We start from the raw sequence: 19,853 nt of genomic DNA, 5'->3' as shown, positions 1-19,853 counted from the left end.
TTAGCCTTCCCCTGGACAAAGCAACACCAACTAACTCCCCGCAAACACTGACAACAGACTGAGTGGTCGGTTCACACTTGAAGACAGATACCTTCAGAATACTCACTGCCAGGGCCGCATTCTTCTGGAGTTTGCTGTAAGGGCTGAATTTGGGCTTTGGGGGCTTTCCTGCCAACCTGTCCTTATGTCGCCTGCTGCTCATGTGCTGTGGGTGGAGAAAGAAAAATGGCCTCAGAGTTGTATACTCAAAGAGCAGATTGTACTGAAAGGTCTTCCCAAAGGGATATCTGGTTCAGAGGTTGGAAGAGGGTCAACTGTGTTCTAGGTCCTTCTTGGCCACCAGCAGGGAGTGAGGTTGCCAGATCCAAGCTGGGAGACTCCTGGAGACTTGGGGTTGGAGCCTGGGACTTCACTGGGGTATAATGCCAAACAGGGTGCTCCAAAGCAGCCTTTTCTCCAGGGGAACTAACCTCTGAAATCTGGGGATGAGCTGTAATTATGGGGGATCTCCAGGTCCCATCTGGAGGCTGCAACCCTACATCCCACACAACTAATGTAACTATATTTAGGTGACTGCACTATCTGGGGCAAGACAGGCATCACTCGAGACAGGGCCTTCTCCACTGTGGCACCAAAACTCGAACTTTCTCCCTGGACAGGTTTGTCTGCCTCCATCTGTTGTCACTTTCCACCAATGGGGAATGATTTTTTGTTTTGTTTTGTTTGGTGCTCCCTTTGTGATCTCTCCTTCCTGCCCAATGTCTCAGTTGTTGTTTTCATGTTTTTGCATATACATTTGGTCTGATTTTGTTTTAATAATGTGTTTTTTTTCATTTTTCATTGTTTTAGGACATGATTTTAATATGTATGTTTTAATGTGTTAGCTGTCTTGGTGAGCTCCCTTATGAGGGCAAAAAAGTGGAAAATACATTTTAAAAATAAACAAATATTTTAAACAACTTTTTCCTTTCCTTGAAAATCCAGCTTCCAGGACTGTTTTATCAAGGAGGAGATCAGCACATGTGGATGGGGAGGGGGGTAAAGAGGGAATATTTAACTGTTTTTGTGGCTGAAAAGAGCCTCCCTCACCAAAGATTCATTTATTTTATTTATCAAATTTATATCCAATTACTCCCTAGATAAGCAAGGCTTGGAGTGGCTTATAACAAAGGCCCATTATTCATGGGGAGCTTACAGTAATGAGAAGGGGCATTCACCTTACGGTCTTTGCTTTGGGGCATGCCGGACGTTGTTTTCTATTGCCCCGTTCCCCCATGCTTCTTGCCCTGTCTACAGCAGAGCTGGTACTGCCCTTTCTCCTGGTTGGCTGGCATTTCTTGTTGAGGGGCTGAGGTTATCACCCATAATGCTATGCCATCTGCCCAACTCTCTGGAAAATTCTAGACAGTACCATATTCAGAAAGAGTCTGCCCTTGTGATTCAGGCACTATTGAAACAGCACAACATATTTTATTCTTCTGCTCATTCTATACTGAAATTCAGGCTAAGTTCTATTCTTGCGCTGAGAACTGACTCCTCTGCTGTAGCGTTGGCATCCTTTTTATTAAATAGACCTTCCGCAGATCTGTGTGAGAGGGTAGCTAGTTTCCTATAGGGGGCTATAAACCTTCAAAATTGTCAGGAACAAATATCAATTCCAGGTATTGTAATATTTATATATATGTATGTATTTTTACATATGTATGTATTTATTTATCTAATTTTGTTTTCTATTCTATTTTATATTGCTTTGTAATGTTAATCAACTGTGTCTCCTTTTAATTATTATAATGGATTATATTTTTTGGTGGCAATAAAAACTATGTATACACGTAAAGAATGTATTGTGTAGGGGGATGTTCATGTGAATTGACAGTTCCGTCCGGTTCAGCCCACTTCCTCAGGCTTTTGGGGGGCATGCATGGATATCCCCTCCCACCCAGAAAAAAAGGCATTTAATCTCCTGTGGTTAAAACATTGCAACATATATGGAAAGTTCATTGATGCTATACCAAATTGGGTATATTGCAATTTCGCTATTAATTTTTCAAGTGGAAGTGCTCATTTCCCCACTGTGATCCTCCAGATATCCCCTCCCAGTCTGAGGAAAAATGCAACGGCTGGTGGAAGTGGGATGATGAGGGAAATGGCCGATCCACCATTTAGCGCGAAAAATCACGTTTAGCAATGTAGAAGAAGAAGAAGAAGAGTTTGGATTTATATCTCCCCTTTATCTCCTGCAGGAGACTCAAAGGGGCTTACAATCTCCTTGCCCTTCCCCCCTCACAACAAACACCCTGTGAGGTGGGTGGGGCTGAGAGAGCTCCGAGAAGCTGTGACTAGCCCAAGGTCACCCAGCTGGCGTGTGTGGGAGTGTCCAGGCTAATCTGAATTCCCCAGATAAGCCTCCACAGCTCAGGCGGCAGAGCTGGGAATCAAACCCGGTTCCTCCAGATTAGATACACAAGCTCTTAACCTCCTACGCCACTGCTGCTCCAGCCTGAGAAAGTGGTCTGAGCCAGACAGAACTGTCAATTCACATGTAACAAAAGGCATCAGTTTTGTAAGGAGATTCTCTGCTGCCTTTGTATTAATATATATTGATATTGTGCTATAACAAGTATTGACCTGTATAGATTCTGTGCCCATTTTGTTTCCATCCTCAGGCAGCTGAGAAGGGGTGGGCACTGATGGCAGGGCGCAGACCACTTTGGACAGTGTGACCCACCATTTTGCACCCTCTTCCGATCCCTAATCCCTCCTTTCTCTTTCAGCAGGGGAGAAGTCAGGGACAGAAAACAATTAGCAGGGATAAAAATGTTCAAGGCAGAATGAGGAGGAAGGGGGCGCCAACAGGGAGGGGGGGAAGGAGAGAGTACTGGAGTGGGAGGGGTGAAACAAAGTAGGATGGTGGTGGGCGAAGGGAGGATATTTGGGGCAAACCTGTGCTCACTGGCAAATTTCTATCGCTCTGGAAGCAAAGAACATTAAAGTCACACTTGGAGTTGTGTTGGTGGTGCGGAGAAACTGGAAAGGAAAAACGGGACTTGGAGAAATATGTCTACACAAGAAATCTTGTCCTGACAGAAGTTTGCCCTTACTGCATGCCAGAGATCTCATGCAATATGGGCCAAAGTAAAATACAACTCAAAAGACAATCTTAAAAGTATATAAATTTAAAAGCCACTTAAAAAAATCTCCAATTGAAACAGAGCTAATACCACACATCTGGGTGCCAAAGGTTCGCCACCACTGGTCTAGGTGGGAAAAGGCTTCAGCTATTCGAATGAATCGTAGTGTTGTGCTGAATGTTTGCCTGTTTCAATTGTACAGAATTGTGCTGAATGTTTGCCTGTTTCAATTGTACAAGGTTTAAAAGGTGCTTTGGAGGAGGCCCAAATATTTTGTAGAATGGGACCAGACCTTTAAATATTTCTTTGTAGGGGCACTTATCTGTTAGGGAGCTTTTCCACAGTTTCCTCACTTGTAAGTTCCTTTTCTTTATGGGGGAGGGGTTTCAGTTCTACATTTGTGTTTGCTCCCTCTAGTCATTGATTTATGTCATGGACTACAAATCCCATCAGCCCCTGCCAGCATGGCCAATTGGCCATGCTGGCAGGGGCTGATAGGAATTGTAGTCCATAACATCTGGAGTGCCAAAGGTTTGCCACCACGGACCTAGACCATCCTACTGACCTGCTTGAGCTGGGTTTCGGAGTTGACATAAATCTCGCATGCCTGGCACTGGAAGGCCTTGTTTTGGATGCCTTTGCTGCCAATGCGCTTGGGCTTGTGCCCCACTCGAGAGATGACCTTCCCCCGGCCTCGTCTTGGCAAAACCGCCTGGCCTTCCAGCACTGACTTGTGCTTTGCTCCTAGGAATCAAAGAAAAAACCAAGTTTGATAAGAAAATTGCACACTAGCAAAAAATGGATGCGAGAATGAAGATACAGGGATGCGAAGGTGAAGGTGATCATGCAGCAATAGCAGTGATATTGCTACTTTTTTTCTTGCTGAGTTCGCAAACTGATTGAGAGTTCACACACTTTTTAACTGAACATGAACTCTGCTGTTTAGGTCTACCTTTGTCCTGGGCAGTTAGCTGAAACAGTTGCAGGAAGAAGATTAACAGCCCAGCCCTATGGAGGAATCTCACGGTGGGGGCTGTGTCGAAGCGTTTGCTCCAGTGGTGGGATCCAAAAATGTTAGTAACAGGTTCCCATGGTGGTGGGATTCAAACAGTGGCGTAGCGCCAATGGGGCTGGGTGGGGCATGACGGGGCGTGGCCGGGCATTCTGGGGGTGGGGCATTCCTGGGCGGGGCTGTGGGAAGGACGCAGCCGCTGCGCCGGTCCTTGGGCGGGAAACGAATGCATGCAGGCGCAGGCTGCCACGCACGCCGGTGCACCTCCTGCTAGACTGCTTCAAGTTCTGTGCGCTACTGCTGAGAGGAGGGGCGTAACTAAGGCAAAAATCACGTGGCAAAATCACCAATTAGTAACCCCCTCTCAGCACACACAACTAATTAGTAACCTACTCTCGGGAACCTGTGAGAACCTGCTGGATCCCACCTCTGGTTTGCTCCCTCTGCTGGCACGAGGGGCATCCCTGCAAGTGGAGGGGGCAAATGTATCAGCCCTGAGCCAGCTTTACGATGTGATTTGCCTCCTCCAGAGAAGGGGCATTCCTGGGGGCGGAGTTGACATTAGTCAGCTTCCAGCCCAGGTTCGCAGGCAATTTACACCAAGGCTTGGAGTTTTGGATGGTGTAAGTCCATTTAGCCCTATAGAGGGCTTTCCGGTGACATTTTCTCCCCTTTTCTGCTCCCCACTGGAAAGACCCCTGGAGGCTGTGGTGTGGCAGCAGTGCTGTCCCTGCCTGTCTGAGGCTATGGATTGGATGGACATTGATTTTTAATAGAAGTTAAGAGTTGAGATTGGCCCTATCTTGCCATATCAGATATATCTCACCTGTTGATGTTGCTTATCTCATATTTAGATACAATCAATCAGATAGGTATAACCACATGACTGTAATGGATCAGATTTAGAAGAAGTTAAAACTGTCATTTCCCAATACATATGTATTCCTGTGACAAGAAAATCAGAGTTTATCTAGCTAGAAGTTGCCGAAGAAGAACAGGTGAGATCTCTGGATGAGATTTTTGGGTAACTTGGGCTTTTTTTGATAATCTCTAAAAGCAGTGAGACAAAAGCTGAAACCTGATTTGCTTTTTAAAACCATTACTTACCATGATCAAGCAGTGCAGGGCCTTTAATAACTTTCGCAATTATCTTCACAGTGATTTCAGGATTACCCTTTTCATGCCTCTACAGTTTTCTGTCTTGCTCAGTAAAAATGATCTTTTCTTTTTTCAATAAAAGATAAAAATGTACACGGGTGGTCTTTCTGGTTTGGTGGTTAACAGTTCACAGAACGGGACCCTATTCTCTACACTTCGGTATTATTAGAGCTAGAGGTCATAAATTACCTTTAATAAGATAAATCCTGATAAATCAGTTTTGCACAGGCAAATTGTTGAGAACTAGTACAGATCCTCTCAAAAGCTGTGGGAAGGAATCTCTTGTTACAGTCAGAAAGCTACATGACATCACTCTTTCCCCAGGAACCAGAAAAAGATCTCATTCATAACTTTCTGCAGCTTATATTTAAATCTTCGTTTTACCACCTTCCCCCATGTTAAATCAAGAGCTATTAACCAGAGAACTCAGGGTTCTCAATTTTTAGTTCATTCTCAATGTTGTGTTTTTTGCGGCATGTACAGGAATTCTTGGGTCCACTCTCTACTTTTGCGACAATCATACAAGCCACTCCCAGCTTTCTAGACACTGGGAGAAAACCCAAACACTTCTTTTAAACTGATCTAAGTGCAAGGACATCCCTAGGTATTTGACTACGAAAGCATGTTCTTAAAAGAGTTCTCCCTATTTTCCACCAAAAAGACTGATTTTAAGAGAGTTTATTTTGCAACATACTACACCTCACAGAATTTTCAGTTGATGGAAACTTCCATGTGACCCTTGCTGGTTCCTCTCATCTAGTTTGTGGATGCCCTGGTCTTTAGCATATATATATATATGCTAAAGCCTTTGGGGAGGCTGGTAAATAAATAGATAGATAGATAGATAGATAGATAGATAGATAGATAGATAGATAGATGATAGATAGATAGATAGATAGATAGATAGATAGATAGATAGCCTTACCCATATACATACATACATATATACATACATACACACACATTATATATATATATATATAATGTATGTATGTATGTATGTATGTATGTATGTATGTATGTATGTATGTATGTATAGCCTTATCTATATATATATAGCCTTGCCCATGTTCTCAAAGCTCCCTCCCTCCAAATAAGAAATGCCAGTCTAATAAAAACAGTAGGCAACTGATTATCTAAGACTGGTCCTGGTGTGCTGGAAATGTGAGTTTGTTTCTGGTTTGGAAAATCTGATCAGCATGGGTGGTTTGTGGTGAGCTTATGGCTTGAGTGGATTGAGTGTCTGTGTGGGGGAACATGGGAGGGTTTTCTCCTAGATTGCCCCTGGACTTTGGAACACACTCCCTTGGAGAATTGCTGGGTGCCTACCCTTTATGGGTCTAGGTCAGGGGTAGGGAACCTTTAACACTCAAAGAGCCATTTGGACCCGTTTTCCAAGGGAAAAGAAAACACTTGGAGCCGCAAATAATTTTTGACATTTAAAATAAAGATAACACTGTATATATTGGGGTTTTTTCCTTTTACTTCACTCATTCTGAGAAGACAGCCGCGGGCAATTGGTGCACTCGCCCTGCTACCTGCAGGGCGGGCAAGGATGAAGCCGGCGGCTCGGCCTCGCCGGCTGCCGGGAAAGCACCCACCCCACTCCAACGGGGCGGGCGAGAGGGGAAGCCTGCGGTGCAGCCCAGCCGTCCGTGGGCAATTGGTGCACCCGCCCTGCTGCCTGCAGGGCGGGCAAGGATGAAGCCAGCGGCTTGGCTTGTGGAGCCGCAGTGTAAGGGCAGAAGAGCCGCATGCGGCTCTCGAGCCGCAGGTTCCCTACCCCTGGTCTAGGTGCATGGCAAAGACTTTCCTCTTCACCCTGCAGTTTGGCTAGCCTTCCAGCTGTTGGTCTGGGGGTGGGGATCGGTTCTTGGGTTTAATTTTATGATGTTTTAATAGTTATGTTTTATTTTTGTATTTATTGGTATGCTTTATAATTCTGTTGTAATTGTGAGCTGCTTAGAGACCTTTGAATAAGGCAGGGTAAAAATTAAACAACAACAACAACAACAATAATAATGTATACCTTTGCTTGTCTCACTGATGGGAACCCAAAGCAACTTACACTGTTCTCTCCTTCATTTTATTCTTCTAATAACCCTGAAAGGGGCATTAGTCTGAGCATGTGTGACTGACCTAAGGCTATCCAGCAATCTTCCATGGTAGAGTGGGGATTTAAATCTGGATGTCCTAGATCCTAGTGTGACAGTGTGACCACAAGACAACATTGCCTCTCCATGCAGTTGTGGGTAAAACCTACTATTTGTCTGTAGAGTTCCTGGGCTATTAAGTCGAGCCCACTCATTGAAGAGCTGTAGTTAACTAAGGCTCATTCCGCACATGCAGAATAATGCACTTTCAAACTGCTTTCAGTGCTCTTTGAAGCTGTGTGGAATGGCAAAATCCACTTGCAAACAGTTGTGAAAGTGGTTTGAAAATGCATTATTTTGCGTGTGCGGAAGGGGCCTAAGTGATTAACTACAGGCATAAATGGAGACATTTTACCACTCCTCCAACAATGCCAGTCATACCCCATGATGGCACAGCTCTTTTAATCTATTCGCTAAACCAGCATTTCTCAAATTGGCATCTGGCCGTGCCTGGTCGCTTACAAAGGCACTCCAGAATGTCCACAAGTCTTTTTTAAAGGTGAGCTTTTATTGCATTTATCCAACTGATGTGAAAATGGAGCCTTGCCCAGTATTCTAGAAATAAAGGCAGGGACCCGTTACTCACTGATTATCTGATTAAAGCAGGGTCAGCCCTCTCAGCCAAATGGGGTCCTAAGCCCCTGCAGAATTGCTCTATTTTGATCGTGTGTGCTGATTTTTTGGAAAGACTGATGCTTAAAAGATAAACTTTTTTAAAAATTGGGCAAACTGCTTTATCACAAGAGAGTTTTTCATGACAGGCTATCTCCATTAGGCACCTGCAGCAATCCCACAAGATACCCCCACCCCTCAGAACAGGGCTTGCCGTCAGCTGGCGAAGTGCTCCTTACCGGAGTTATGAGCTTCCAACTGGGAGGTGGAGTTGACAGTCACCTTGCAAATGGGACAGAACAAGTGTTGCTTGGTTTTCTTCCCCTCTTTCTCCCCCTCTAGTCCTGAGCTGATGGTGCTGCCCGATTCAGTGACTGGAGTCTCTGCTCCAGGGGCAGCTGATGAGGAGGCCACGCTCACAGTGTCCGGGGCTCCCTCTGAGGGCTCTGAAATGGGTGGGGAGACTAGGGGTAGGACACCACTCATCAGCTCGGCAGGAGACTTCTCTACAGGAGACATCAGCGCCAGGCTGTACTGCTCCTCCGTCGGCTGCTTCGGTCCCAGCAGACCATTGGGTTGCGCTAACAAAGGAAGGGGAAAAAAACATAAATTGTTGAAAGATACTTCAAGGCCTTAAAGTAACTGACTTTTACTTCCATTACAAGTATGTTCCAACAGAGGTCATTACATAAGATGATTACAAAACGAATGGTCCATCTAGCCCTGCTTCCTGTGTCACCCAGTGGCCAATTTGTTGCCTTTCTTTGTTTACTAGTGCCCACAGGACACAATTCACAACGTTTGTTGGCTTCATAAGAATAACAGAAGAAGAGCCCTGATGGATCAGACCATCTAGTTCAGCCTAATGGAGGACCAAACCAACAAATAAGGCACAGAGGAAAAGAACTTCCCCTGATATGGCCTCCCGGGACCGGGATTCAGAAGTTTAGTGCCTTCTGAATGTGGAGATTCCCTTTAATCGCCACAGCTGGTTGCCACCGATGGACTTGTCTTCTGTAAATCTGTCTAATCCTCTTTTAGAATCACAGAATCACACAGCTGGAAGGCACCAAACAGGTCATCTAGTCCAACCCACTGCTCCAAGTGGGATCAGCCTAGAGCCCCCCTAACAAGTGCTTGTCCAGCTGCTGCTTGAAGTCTACCAGACTGGTGGAGCTCACCACTTCTCTAGACAGCTGATGTCACTCCTGAATTATTCTTACTGTAAATGGAAAGTTCTCACAATGTGTAAATGGTGTAAATGGGAAGTGTAAATGGGAAGTTCTCACAATGGAGAGATGTCGGGAGTGGTGTCCCCCAAGGATCCGTTTTGGGACCAGTGCTCTTTAACCTATTCATAAATGACCTGGAAGTAGGGGTGGGTAGCGTGGTGGCCAAGTTTGCAGATGATACCAAATTATGTAGGGTGGTGAGAACCACAAAAGATTCTTGAAAGAGCTCCAAAGCGGACCTTGTGATAAGGAGAATTAAAGTGAGTGGGTTCCAGAAATGGTAGAAATCTGCAGTTCAATGTAGCAAAATGTAAAGTGATGCACATAGGGGCAAAAAATCCAAACTTCACATACACACTACAGGGTTCAGTGCTATCAGTCACAGACCAGGAAAGGGATTTGGGCGTCTTAGTTGATAGTTCCATGGAAATGTCAACTCAATGCATCAACAGCTGTAAAAAAAAGGCAAACTCTATGCTGGGGATCATTAGAAAAGGAATTGATAATAGCCAAAACTGCAAATATTGTCATGCCATTATATAAAGCAGTGGATGTGACTGCACTTGGAGTGCCTGTGTGTCCAGTTCTGAGTAGCCGCATCTCAAAAAGGATATTGAGGAGATAGAAAAAAGTGCAGAGAAGGGGCAACAAAAGGATGATTGAGGGACCTGGAGCACACGCTTGCTTCCTATATGAGGGAGAGAGGAGCTGCAGCGTATGGGACTCTTTAGTTTGGAGAGGAGGCTGCTGAGGGGGGATATGATTGAAGTCTACAAAATTATGCATGGGGTAGAAAATGTTGACAGAGAGAAATTTTTCTCTCTTTCTCACAATACTAGAACCAGGGGGCATACATTGAAAATGCTGGGGGGAAGAATTAGAATAAAAGGAAACACTTCTTCATGCAACGTGTGATTGGTGTTTGGAATATGCTGCCACAGGAGGTGGTGATGGCCACTAACCTGGATAGCTTTAAAAGGGGCTTGACAGATTTATGGAGGAGAAGTCGATTTATGGCTACCAATCTTGATCCTCCTTGATCTGAGATTGCAAATGCCTTAACAGACCAGGTGATTGGGAGCAACAGCAGCAGAAGGCCATTGCGTTCACATCCTGCATGTGAGCTCCCAAAGGCACCTGGTGGGCCACTGCGAGTAGCAGAATGCTGGACTAGATGGACTTTGGTCTGATCCAGCTGGCTTGTTCTTATGTTCTTACTGTCAAAAAGGTTTTCCTAATGTCCATCCGGTACTTGTCCACCTGTAATCTATACTCATTATTGTAACTCCTATCCCTTGCTGCCAACAGCCCCTTACCTTCCTGCAAGTGACAGTCTTTCAAATGTACTTGTGGCCATCACTACATCCTCCAGCAGTGAATTCTTGCACAGCATTGCAGTGAGGCAGCTAAATGCATGTTGCTTGGCTCATGGATCCACACATGAGCATGTCCCGGTGAGAATCCTTACCAATAAATGTCCCGGTGAGAATCCTTACCAATAAATCCTTACCAACAGAACTGGGGTGGAAGCTGGGGTGGGTCATTCCAGCAGTCATTCTGTGGTGTGGAATCCACAACTGCTCTGAGGGATCTCCCAGTTTCTTTCCCAGCCCCACGCTTGGGAGGCCAGCTGAAACTTGTTTGCGTCACACACCACCCAAATAGCTTGGACGCCTGACTCTGGAGACTTGCCTCCCCCACAGCTGCAAGTTCCAGAGCACAGCTGAAACTTCACTGTGCTTCCAAGATGAGGCAGATCCTCCTACTCAGCGCCAGGCTTGGGAAAAGTGCCAAGGTTCCTTCATGTTGGACCAAACCTTGGTGATGGGTCTTAATTTCCTTCTGAAGAGTTCCAGCACTTCTCTGAAGCTTGTGGGGAAATCATCCTTGACCTTCTTCTATGCTCTGGAGGCATTTGGTGTACCTCCCTACTATAGCCTGGTCTTAGACAAGGCTCTGCCCATGTAGAATGGGCAGGGCCCTGGTAACTTGGTATTTTGATGGCTGTCATATACCACGGACTGCCAAAAAGACAAATAAGCGGGATCTAGATCAAATCCAACCTGAATGCCTTAACTAAGACTCTTGTACTTCGGCCACATTAGGTGAAGGCAAGCATCACCGGGAAAGACAAGCATGCTGGGAAATGTTGAAGGCAGCAGGAAAAGAGGAAGACCCAACATGAGATGGATCAACTCTATAAAGGAAGCCATGGTCCTCAGTTTGCCAGACCTGAACAAGGCTATTAATGGTAGGACATTTTGGAGGATGTTGATCCATAGGGTCGCCATGAGTTGGAAGCGGCATTTAACTGACAAAGACTTTATGATAAGATCATTGAATCAAAAATGGGAGAAGGAAGGTTTTTTAGACACTGGTAAAACTGAAAATTTAATAGACGAAAAAATATAAAGATTGAGAAATATATGGAGTTGGAAAGAAAAGTGATATTGAAATGGTATAGAACACCAAAACAACTAGCATATATGATTAAAGGACTTAGTCCTAAATGCTGGCACTGCGGAGACCAGGAGGCATATTATAGCCATATGTGGACGGAATGTATAGAAGTGAAAATTTTTTGGACAATTGTAATGTTATATATCGAGAAACTGGTGAAGATTAATATTGGGATAAATAATGATTTAATGTTCATGGGTGTAATGGAGGATAGAAGGGTAGATAAAAAAATACAGCTATATGTATAAAATAATGATCAAAGCAGCACATGTAACAATAGCTTTAGGCTGGAAAGAAAAGAAAAAATGGACAATCCAGAAATGGTTGGAATACATCTGGGAACAAGTGACACTGGACATTTTCAAAATAATAACAAAAAATAAACTGTGGCAAGATAAACAGAGCGAAATTTTGAAGATATGGACAATATATGTGGACTGGATGAAATAAGCTGGAGTCAATGAGGAGATATGGGAGAAGAGATTACAAAGAATGAACTTACTGCTGTTTGTTTGATAAAACTATGAAGAAAATACAGGGGGGAGGGGAAAAAGGGAAAAATGTATTGTTTGAAAATGAATGGAGAAGAGTATTAATATAAAATGAAATATTCAAAAAATTAAAATAAAAAAAGAAGCGGCATTCAACACACATGCACACAAGCCCAGCCAAAACATGTGGAGCCTTGATACAGCCCCTACATACTTCTGCAACGAACAGGGCTAGAGGCTTACTTTGTAAAATGACCATCTAGAATTCAGAGGAATTTGTAGATCATTATGATGTTACTGGGCTGCAGTTAAGGTTACCAAACTCTAGGTGGCACCTGGAGATCTTCATCTGATCAAGATCAGTTTTCCTGGAGAAAATGACTACTTTGGACAGTGGAATCTATGGCATGGTACCCTCCGAAGGTTCCTCCCCTCCCCTCCCCTCCCCTCCCCTCCCCAAACTCTCCCCTCTCCAAGCTCTGCCCCTCCCCAATCTTCAGGCATTTCCCAACTTAGAACTGGCAACCCTCGATATAATGCAATAGCAAGTCCTGGGTTTTTAAAGGATTCTTAGTGTAGGGAAAATGGCAGTTGATGGGGTAAAGCCTGCTCAAAACTCCCTTGCTCCATTGGCAGCGTAGATGCCTCTGCATGTGCTGCCGAATTGACATGGAAATGGAGAATTCTCACTGTGTGGGTGGCAGCCTACGTCACTTTCCAAATGCAGCTGGACTCTGACCCCGATTCAGAATTCAAGGGGCGAATTCCCAGACTTGCCAGCTACTCCGAGAGCACCTCTTTGGCGGCCGGATCACGGGGCTCTTCCTGCTAACCTGAGTGGCTGGTGGTGTCTCCAGCGAGGTCCAGCGTGGCATCCAAGTCAGCTGTTTTTTCTTGACCACTACTGTGGCTCTCAGACACCTTCTGCTTGGTTTTGGCTCCTTCCACAGCTTTGAGCCGCCGGGCATGTTTGTGGCCTCTGTAATGCGCCTCAGCTTGATTCTGAGAAAGATACAAATATCAGGGTTGTTGAGCAGTGCAGGGAAGGGTGCAGGGTGAAGGCAGTTCCTCTGGTTGCTAAGTAGACCGAGGGAAACCTTGAACGTGATCCCTGCTAATGGGAGGGACGATTCTGACGGCTGATTTACCTTCCTGCAACTGCAGCTTGTCTTCTACCACTGGGCAGAATTTTATTTCCTGCTTCCATTTCTAGGGTAGAAGAAAACACAACAGCAAAACCGAATGGGAGGATCTGTCTCTCTCTGCTGGCTGTGGTGGATTTTCCAGACTGTGTGACCGTGGTCTGGTAGATCTTGTTCCTAACGTTTCGCTTGCATCTGTGGTTGGCATCTTCAGAGGCATCTTCACATTGTGTGAAATAGACTTTTCTCTGTGATACACCTCTGAAGATGCCAGCCACAGATGCAGGCTAAACGTTAGGAACAAGATCTACCAGACCACGGCCACACAGCCCGGAAAACCCACCACAACCAGTTGAATCCGGCCGTGAAAGCCTTTGACAATACATTGTCTCCTTCTAGTTCCCTCCCATCCCTTGCTTACACATTTAGTTGTCTCATCCAGATGCAGAGCCTTGATCTTGTCTGCACTGACTGGCAGAGGTTCTCCAGGACCTTGGATAGAGCTCTCTTACGTCATTTTACTACCAGACTTTGGAAAGCCACTGCCTGTCAGACTAGGCAAGACTACCCTTGACAGATAAGTTGTCTGACTCTCGAGAAGACAGTTTCATGGGTGCATAGTCCACCTTATAAACCAAGGAAGGCAGGAGTCACAAAAAACGATATGGTTTTCATGCCACAAAGGTGAAGGTAATCAAGCTTTCAGGAACATAAGATCAAAATCTGGCAACAGGAACTCTTACCAAGTGCTAAAACAATTCCCCCAGAATGAGCAGTTGGGGAAAGAGGACAGGAAGGTCACTCGCCCCCCTTCAGCAAGGGGCCTGAAATCACCCTTTTCGACACGATACAAAATAAGACAAACCACTGAGTTGCTCTCATTTTAATTCAGGGCATATGACGGTTTCCATGAATTTGCCGCAGAGTCATTCTTTCTCGCAACAATGGGGTGCATCGTCTCTGACTGCTAAGTACACAAGCATTCCTGGGGAGTGGGGCACTCTGCCATACAAAATAAAATAATATAACTAAATATATTCACTGTAGGTGGGGGGACAAGAGAGGGACGCGTCGATGATTGTCGCTTTGCAGGATGCATGTTGAACACACAGCGTGTGCTCACAGGCATGTGTGCCGGAGGAAGGGGGGGGGGAGCACGGGCTTGCTTTCCTTTATCCTTCACTTGACAGGGATGACTAAATGAAGGGGGTGCTGGTGTCCCCCAGCCTGTTTGGTGCTGATTAAAAAAAGAGCCCACAAAATAATACAAAGCTGTTTGCTGAATTTTTGTTTTTTTTACTTTTTGAAGCTGTACATTTTTATTTCTTTTTTTTTTAACCCGAAAGCGCCTTTTGAAACAAGTAATGGTTTGCATTTAATCAGGAGCGACATGCCTTATCTCTGCTTTGCCAGGCGGTGAGGGATGCCAGGAATTGAATTAAATGGGTGAGCGGTGGGTTGGGAGGGGGGGGGGAATCAGAAATGACAGTGTGAAATGGGAAGCTTATGGGGAAAGGGGGGAGGGGAGAGAAAAAAGGGGCAAAAAGGAGAAACCAGGAAAGACGTACTGCTTGGGCAGACGGACAGCAATACAGCAGAGGGCGTGTTGCAGAGGGGGTCTTGGGCTGGCCAGGACTGGATGAGAAAATGCAGAGAAGCAAGACAAAAGCTGATGTATACTCCGCAAAAACCAGACACACACCCAGAGGTGGGATCCAACTAATTCTCACCACTTCTCTAGAAGTGGTTACTAATTTTTTCTGAGTGCCGAGAAGGGGTTACTAAAGCAACCTCCCCAGTGGTGGGATCCAAAAACTTTAGTAACAGGTTCCCATGGTGGTGGGATTCAAACTGTGGCGTAGCGCCAATGGGGGAGCTGGGGCCCGAGAACCTGACGGCCAGGCGTTGTCGGTCATTCTGGGGGCGGGGCATTCCTGGGCGGGGTTGTGGCAAGGACGCAGCCGCTGCGCCGGTCCTTGGGCAGGAAATGAATGCACACAGGCGCAGGCTGCCACGCACTCCAGTGCACCTCCTGCTAGACTGTTTCACGTTCTGCGCGCTACTGCTGAGAGGAGGGCTTAACTAAGGCAAAAATCACGTGGCAAAATCACATACAAATAATTAGTAACCTACTCTCGGGAACCTCCATCTGCAGGACCCACTCTTTTTCTTTCCCCCTCGGGAGGGTCTAAGAGGGATTTTATGGGCATTGCTGTATTATGTATTAATTTGCTGCATTTTAAATATGTTATTTAGTGATTAATTTATATTAATTTTATGTTTATTTGTATTTGAATTTTATGTTGTTCACCGCCCAGAGCCCTTCGGGGGTTGGGCGGTATATAAGTTCGAAAAATAAATAAAAATAAAAAATAAAAAACCTGTGAGAACCTGCTGGATCCCACCTCTGAACCTCCCTGCCCAATAGGGACTGGAGGTGCGTGTGTGAGGTGGCGCCACTGTTTGAATCCCACCACCATTGGAACCTGTTATTAAAATTTTTGGATCCCACCACTGTGCGCCCATGGCCCCCCCCCCACCCAGTTTGTTCAGGTGAGTGTGTGAGCTTGATCCTGAAGCTTGTGTAGGAATGAGGGAGCATTCTCCCCACTGGTCTTCCCTACTGGTGCTAAGAAGCTCCTTTGGTGGGTTACTTCCTTTGGGCAGAGCTGGGGATGGATACCATCTTGGCACCTCTCAAGTTACCAAGGGGGCTCAGCAGTGACTGAAGCAGCCCCAGGAGAAGCCCATCCAAACTTCCTTCTAAGAAAATCCCCCAAATTTACATCTTTTTTTGTTTCTGTTCAGCTCTTAAGCCATAAAGGAAGTAACGTGGAGGAGGGACTATGGTCTTCTGTCTGGTGCTGTCACTTATACCTTTCCTAGTTGTCATGGGGTCTTCCTTCCTAGACACGTTCCTCGGTGGGTGATTGGAGGTAACAATAGGTCCCCAAATCAACCAGACTTGGATATGAACCAGCATTTGTCTATCTAATCTGGAGAACCAGGTTGGATTTTGTTCTGAAGATCTGGATTAGGGAACCTGCAAGTGACTGCCTTCCAGCGTGGTGGTGTGGTTAAGAGCGGTGGACTCTAATCTGGAGAATCGCATTTGATTCCCCACTCCTCCGCACGAACGACAGACTCTTATCTGCTGAGCCTGCTGGGTGACCTTGGGCTAGTCACAGTTCTCTTCACATTTTCTCAGCCCTACCTACCTCGCAAGGTGTTTGCTGTGGGGAGAGGAAAGGAAGGAGTTTGTAAGCCACTTTAAGATTCCTTATGGTTGAGAAAAGCGGGCTGTAAATCCAAACTGTTCTTCTTACTCTGCCAGTCTGCCCATAAATAATGTGCCTATAGTCCTAGCTGCCTCCTTGGCATTCCTTGGTGAGTCACCAGTGGAGTGGGATGAAAAATTCTCCGGCTCCTTTTAATCCACTGGACTTCTACCAGAGTAGTCAAAGAGGTTTCCATTTCAGTACAGGGTTGCTAGCTTGGGGGAAGTTTGTTCAGAACCTTCCACTGATTTTGCGTGGTGCTGACATCCAAACCAGGCATTACAGGGGGACACGTGTCAGCCACTGACCTACATTTTCTCCCCAATTTTCCCCTGTAACATCTAGAGAAAGGCGAGGTCATCACCCTTCACATCTCCTGCGGTTTTCAAAGAGCAGCTTAACAATGAAACATGGAACGCCATGACATCATGTCTAGATTCTGCTTTCACCACAACGGCAAAAACAGTGGCTTGGGAGCAGCTTGGGAGCCACATGTGGTTAGTCATTGTGACAAATGCCCATATTTGGGAAATGGTTTCCAGTGAGAGACGGCCCTGAAAGAGTTAAGTCCTGCCCAGTCCTGATTGTCTGGAGGAAATTGCCAGGGAGAAGAAAAGGAGGCAGCTGGCGTGCTGAGGGTTCTTTTTCCTGGGTTCATGCTTGGATCAGGATCCAAAGCAGAGAGAGCAGATCAGGAAGGGAGATCTGTAGCTGCTTGTGTGTTCTGACAAGAAGTCAGAGTGCTCTAGTCAGGCTGAGGAGGCTTGATAGAGTGTGAGGGAAAGCCCTGGGCTTGGTGGAAGGTGAATCCGCCACTCAGCTGCTTGGCAGCTTGGCTGTCCAGACTAGTGTCCATCCAACCCCAGTTCAAAGCCCAGTCAGGAGAAGACCAGTCCAGAAAGGGGGCAGTTAGGCCTTAACAGGGGACTGCAAGGGAAGGTGGCGAGTGTTGAGCCAGAGTCCTTCCAGTTTTAAGACTTGGGTGGTTGTGTGAACTAGAAAGGGCGTGGATCAGAGAGAATCTAGTGTCCGTGTGTGTAACAACTAAAAGCTGAAACCTCTGTGAGAGAAAGCTGAAGTAAATTAGAACCTGTGTGTATGAGAAAGCTGAAGAACCAGAACCTCTTTAAGAGAAGAAGTATAGTGGCCACCTGCGTGTGACCAAACGGAAAATGTTATTGTAACTGACTGAGTAACCTCGCAAATAGAAGCTCTTTATTCTGTAATCAACAAGCGTTTAAAACCTCTCAAGTCAACTGAGAAGCCTTTATTTCTAGCAAAATAAACTTTACAAATTCTGTTTCACGTTACCCGAAGTTCCAGTCTACTTTTTCAGTGTGCCTCCAAAGGGAGGGGTCTGTCAGCATATGGGCCAACACTCTCTCATACAGAGTTTCCCCTCCATTTTTGCCAGAGGTTCCTTCTTTTATTTCACTGGGGAGAGTTGGAGTGAGGCAGACTCAGAAAAGGGAGTCTGACCATCCACGCCCTGTTACCCTGTTTCCCCTAATATAAGACATCCCCGAAAAATAAGACATAGTAGAGGTTTTGCTGAAGTGCGAAATATAAGGCATCCCCCGAAAGTAAGACATAGCAAAGTTTTTGTTTGGAAGCATGCCCGACGAACAGAACACAGGAAAAATAAGACATCCCCTGAAAATAAGACATGGCACATCTTTGGGAGCAAAAATTAATATAAGACACTGTCTTATATTCTGGGAAACACGGTACATCATCATGCCACCTGTGGCTCTTCTGAGCACTGTGCTGCAGTGTGGCATCTGCTCCTTTTTGCAGGAAAGTGGGAAAGGCCATTGCCTGGTGGGGCTGGTGGGTGGTAGGTGATTTACATCCTGAAACAGCTGCTGGCAGAGGGGTGGGGTGGGCAAGCTGCTAGCCTGCCTGAGTTGCAGGCAAGGAACAGATGTAAAGCACCAACCCTCTCCTACTCAGCTGAGTGAGGTGAATGAAATATGAAGGTGGAGAAAATGCCTTAGGGCAGGGGTAGGGAACCTGCGGCTCTCCAGATGTTCAGGAACTACAATTCCCATCAGCCTCTGTCAGTATGGCCAATTGGCCATGCTGGTAGGGGCTGATGGGAATTGTAGTTCCTGAACATCTGGAGAGCCGCAGGTTCCCTACCCCTGCCTTAGGGGCTGAAGTCCCAGGCCGTTTCCCCACTTTTAAAAATGACGTCGGTTTAATCCGGCGTGGACCATTTCAGCGCGGGGATTGTGTTCCCTGGCTTCCCCATCAAAAGGCACCGTTTTCAGCAGCGCCAGAAATGACGCGCGCTGAGGGGGTGCGAGAGCGGCAGAGTTGGGGCGGCTGCATTGTCGCCGCCCCTGTAGTGGGGAGTGCTGCTGGACCCCGCGCTACTTGGCAAGAGTAGCGCGCAGTGAACAGTGAGTGGGGAAAGACCCCCACTTACACAGCTGGTTATATTCTACCAACTGAATGGGTGGCAGCAGCAACCAAAGCAAGTGTGAATTAAGGAAGAGAGGTAAGTATTCAGGTTACTGAAGGTGAAGGAGGTCTTGGGGCAGCCTGGAACCTTCCGAACCCCCCACGAGGAAGGAGCCAGGCATAGGTGCAGTCAGAGATTCTCTCCTGCACTCTATCAGAGATTCTGCACTCGACAGATTTCAAGACTTTGCCTGTGAAAATCCTGATGAGCCACAAAGATCTCCAGGGTTTATTACCTTACAGAATCTTTTCTGCCTCTAACTCAGATAATGGACAATTTAGGAGGTGAGTTCTATTTTCTGAATTGTTATCCAGCAAACCAGACAGGGTACTTTCAGTTATCTTTTATCAAAAGAAAGAAAGAAAGAGATTCTTTTTATTAAGCAATACAGAAAAAAAAATGAAGGTGCAAAAGAATTAACCGCACAATTACTGAGGAAGGGAATGCTAAAATTATCAACTTTCCTACTATAGCTAATAATCATTTTAAACACAAATCAAGTTCCAACTTTTGCCTCATTGTTTTAGGGATTATTAAAAATCTCAAATTACCCAAAATATCTCCCAGAGATCTCACCTATTCTTCTTCTGAGACTTCTAGACAGATACATCTGGTTTGCTTGTCACAAGAGTGCCCATTTATTTAAAAAAATCAGCCTTATCTTTCTCTAAGTTTGATGTATCATGATCATGAAGCTGCTTCTAGATGATTGGTTAC

The 19,853-nt window shown here is 45.7% G+C and overlaps 1 protein-coding gene across 4 annotated transcripts in view; it reads right to left on the bottom strand.

Moving 5' to 3' along the window:
* ZNF385C (zinc finger protein 385C) overlaps nucleotides 1-19,853 on the bottom strand; it is a 210,069-nt gene that overhangs the window by 5,260 nt on the left and 184,956 nt on the right. For 3 of the 4 annotated variants that reach the window (XM_048518013.1, XM_048518012.1, XM_048518015.1), the window contains 4 exons: nucleotides 13,083-13,251; nucleotides 8,306-8,647; nucleotides 3,697-3,875; nucleotides 92-205 (listed from right to left, as the gene is read on the bottom strand). In XM_048518013.1, the coding sequence (XP_048373970.1) occupies nucleotides 92-205; nucleotides 3,697-3,875; nucleotides 8,306-8,647; nucleotides 13,083-13,251 (804 nt within the window). The remainder of the gene's footprint in view (nucleotides 1-91; nucleotides 206-3,696; nucleotides 3,876-8,305; nucleotides 8,648-13,082; nucleotides 13,252-19,853) is intronic. The other variant, XM_048518014.1, reaches the window with a different exon arrangement.

This window comes from Sphaerodactylus townsendi, linkage group LG15 (assembly GCF_021028975.2).
Source record: "Sphaerodactylus townsendi isolate TG3544 linkage group LG15, MPM_Stown_v2.3, whole genome shotgun sequence".
Lineage (NCBI taxonomy): Eukaryota > Metazoa > Chordata > Lepidosauria > Squamata > Sphaerodactylidae > Sphaerodactylus > Sphaerodactylus townsendi.
Note: the sequence above shows the minus strand (reverse complement) of the source record. Positions and strands in the feature narration are given on the sequence as shown.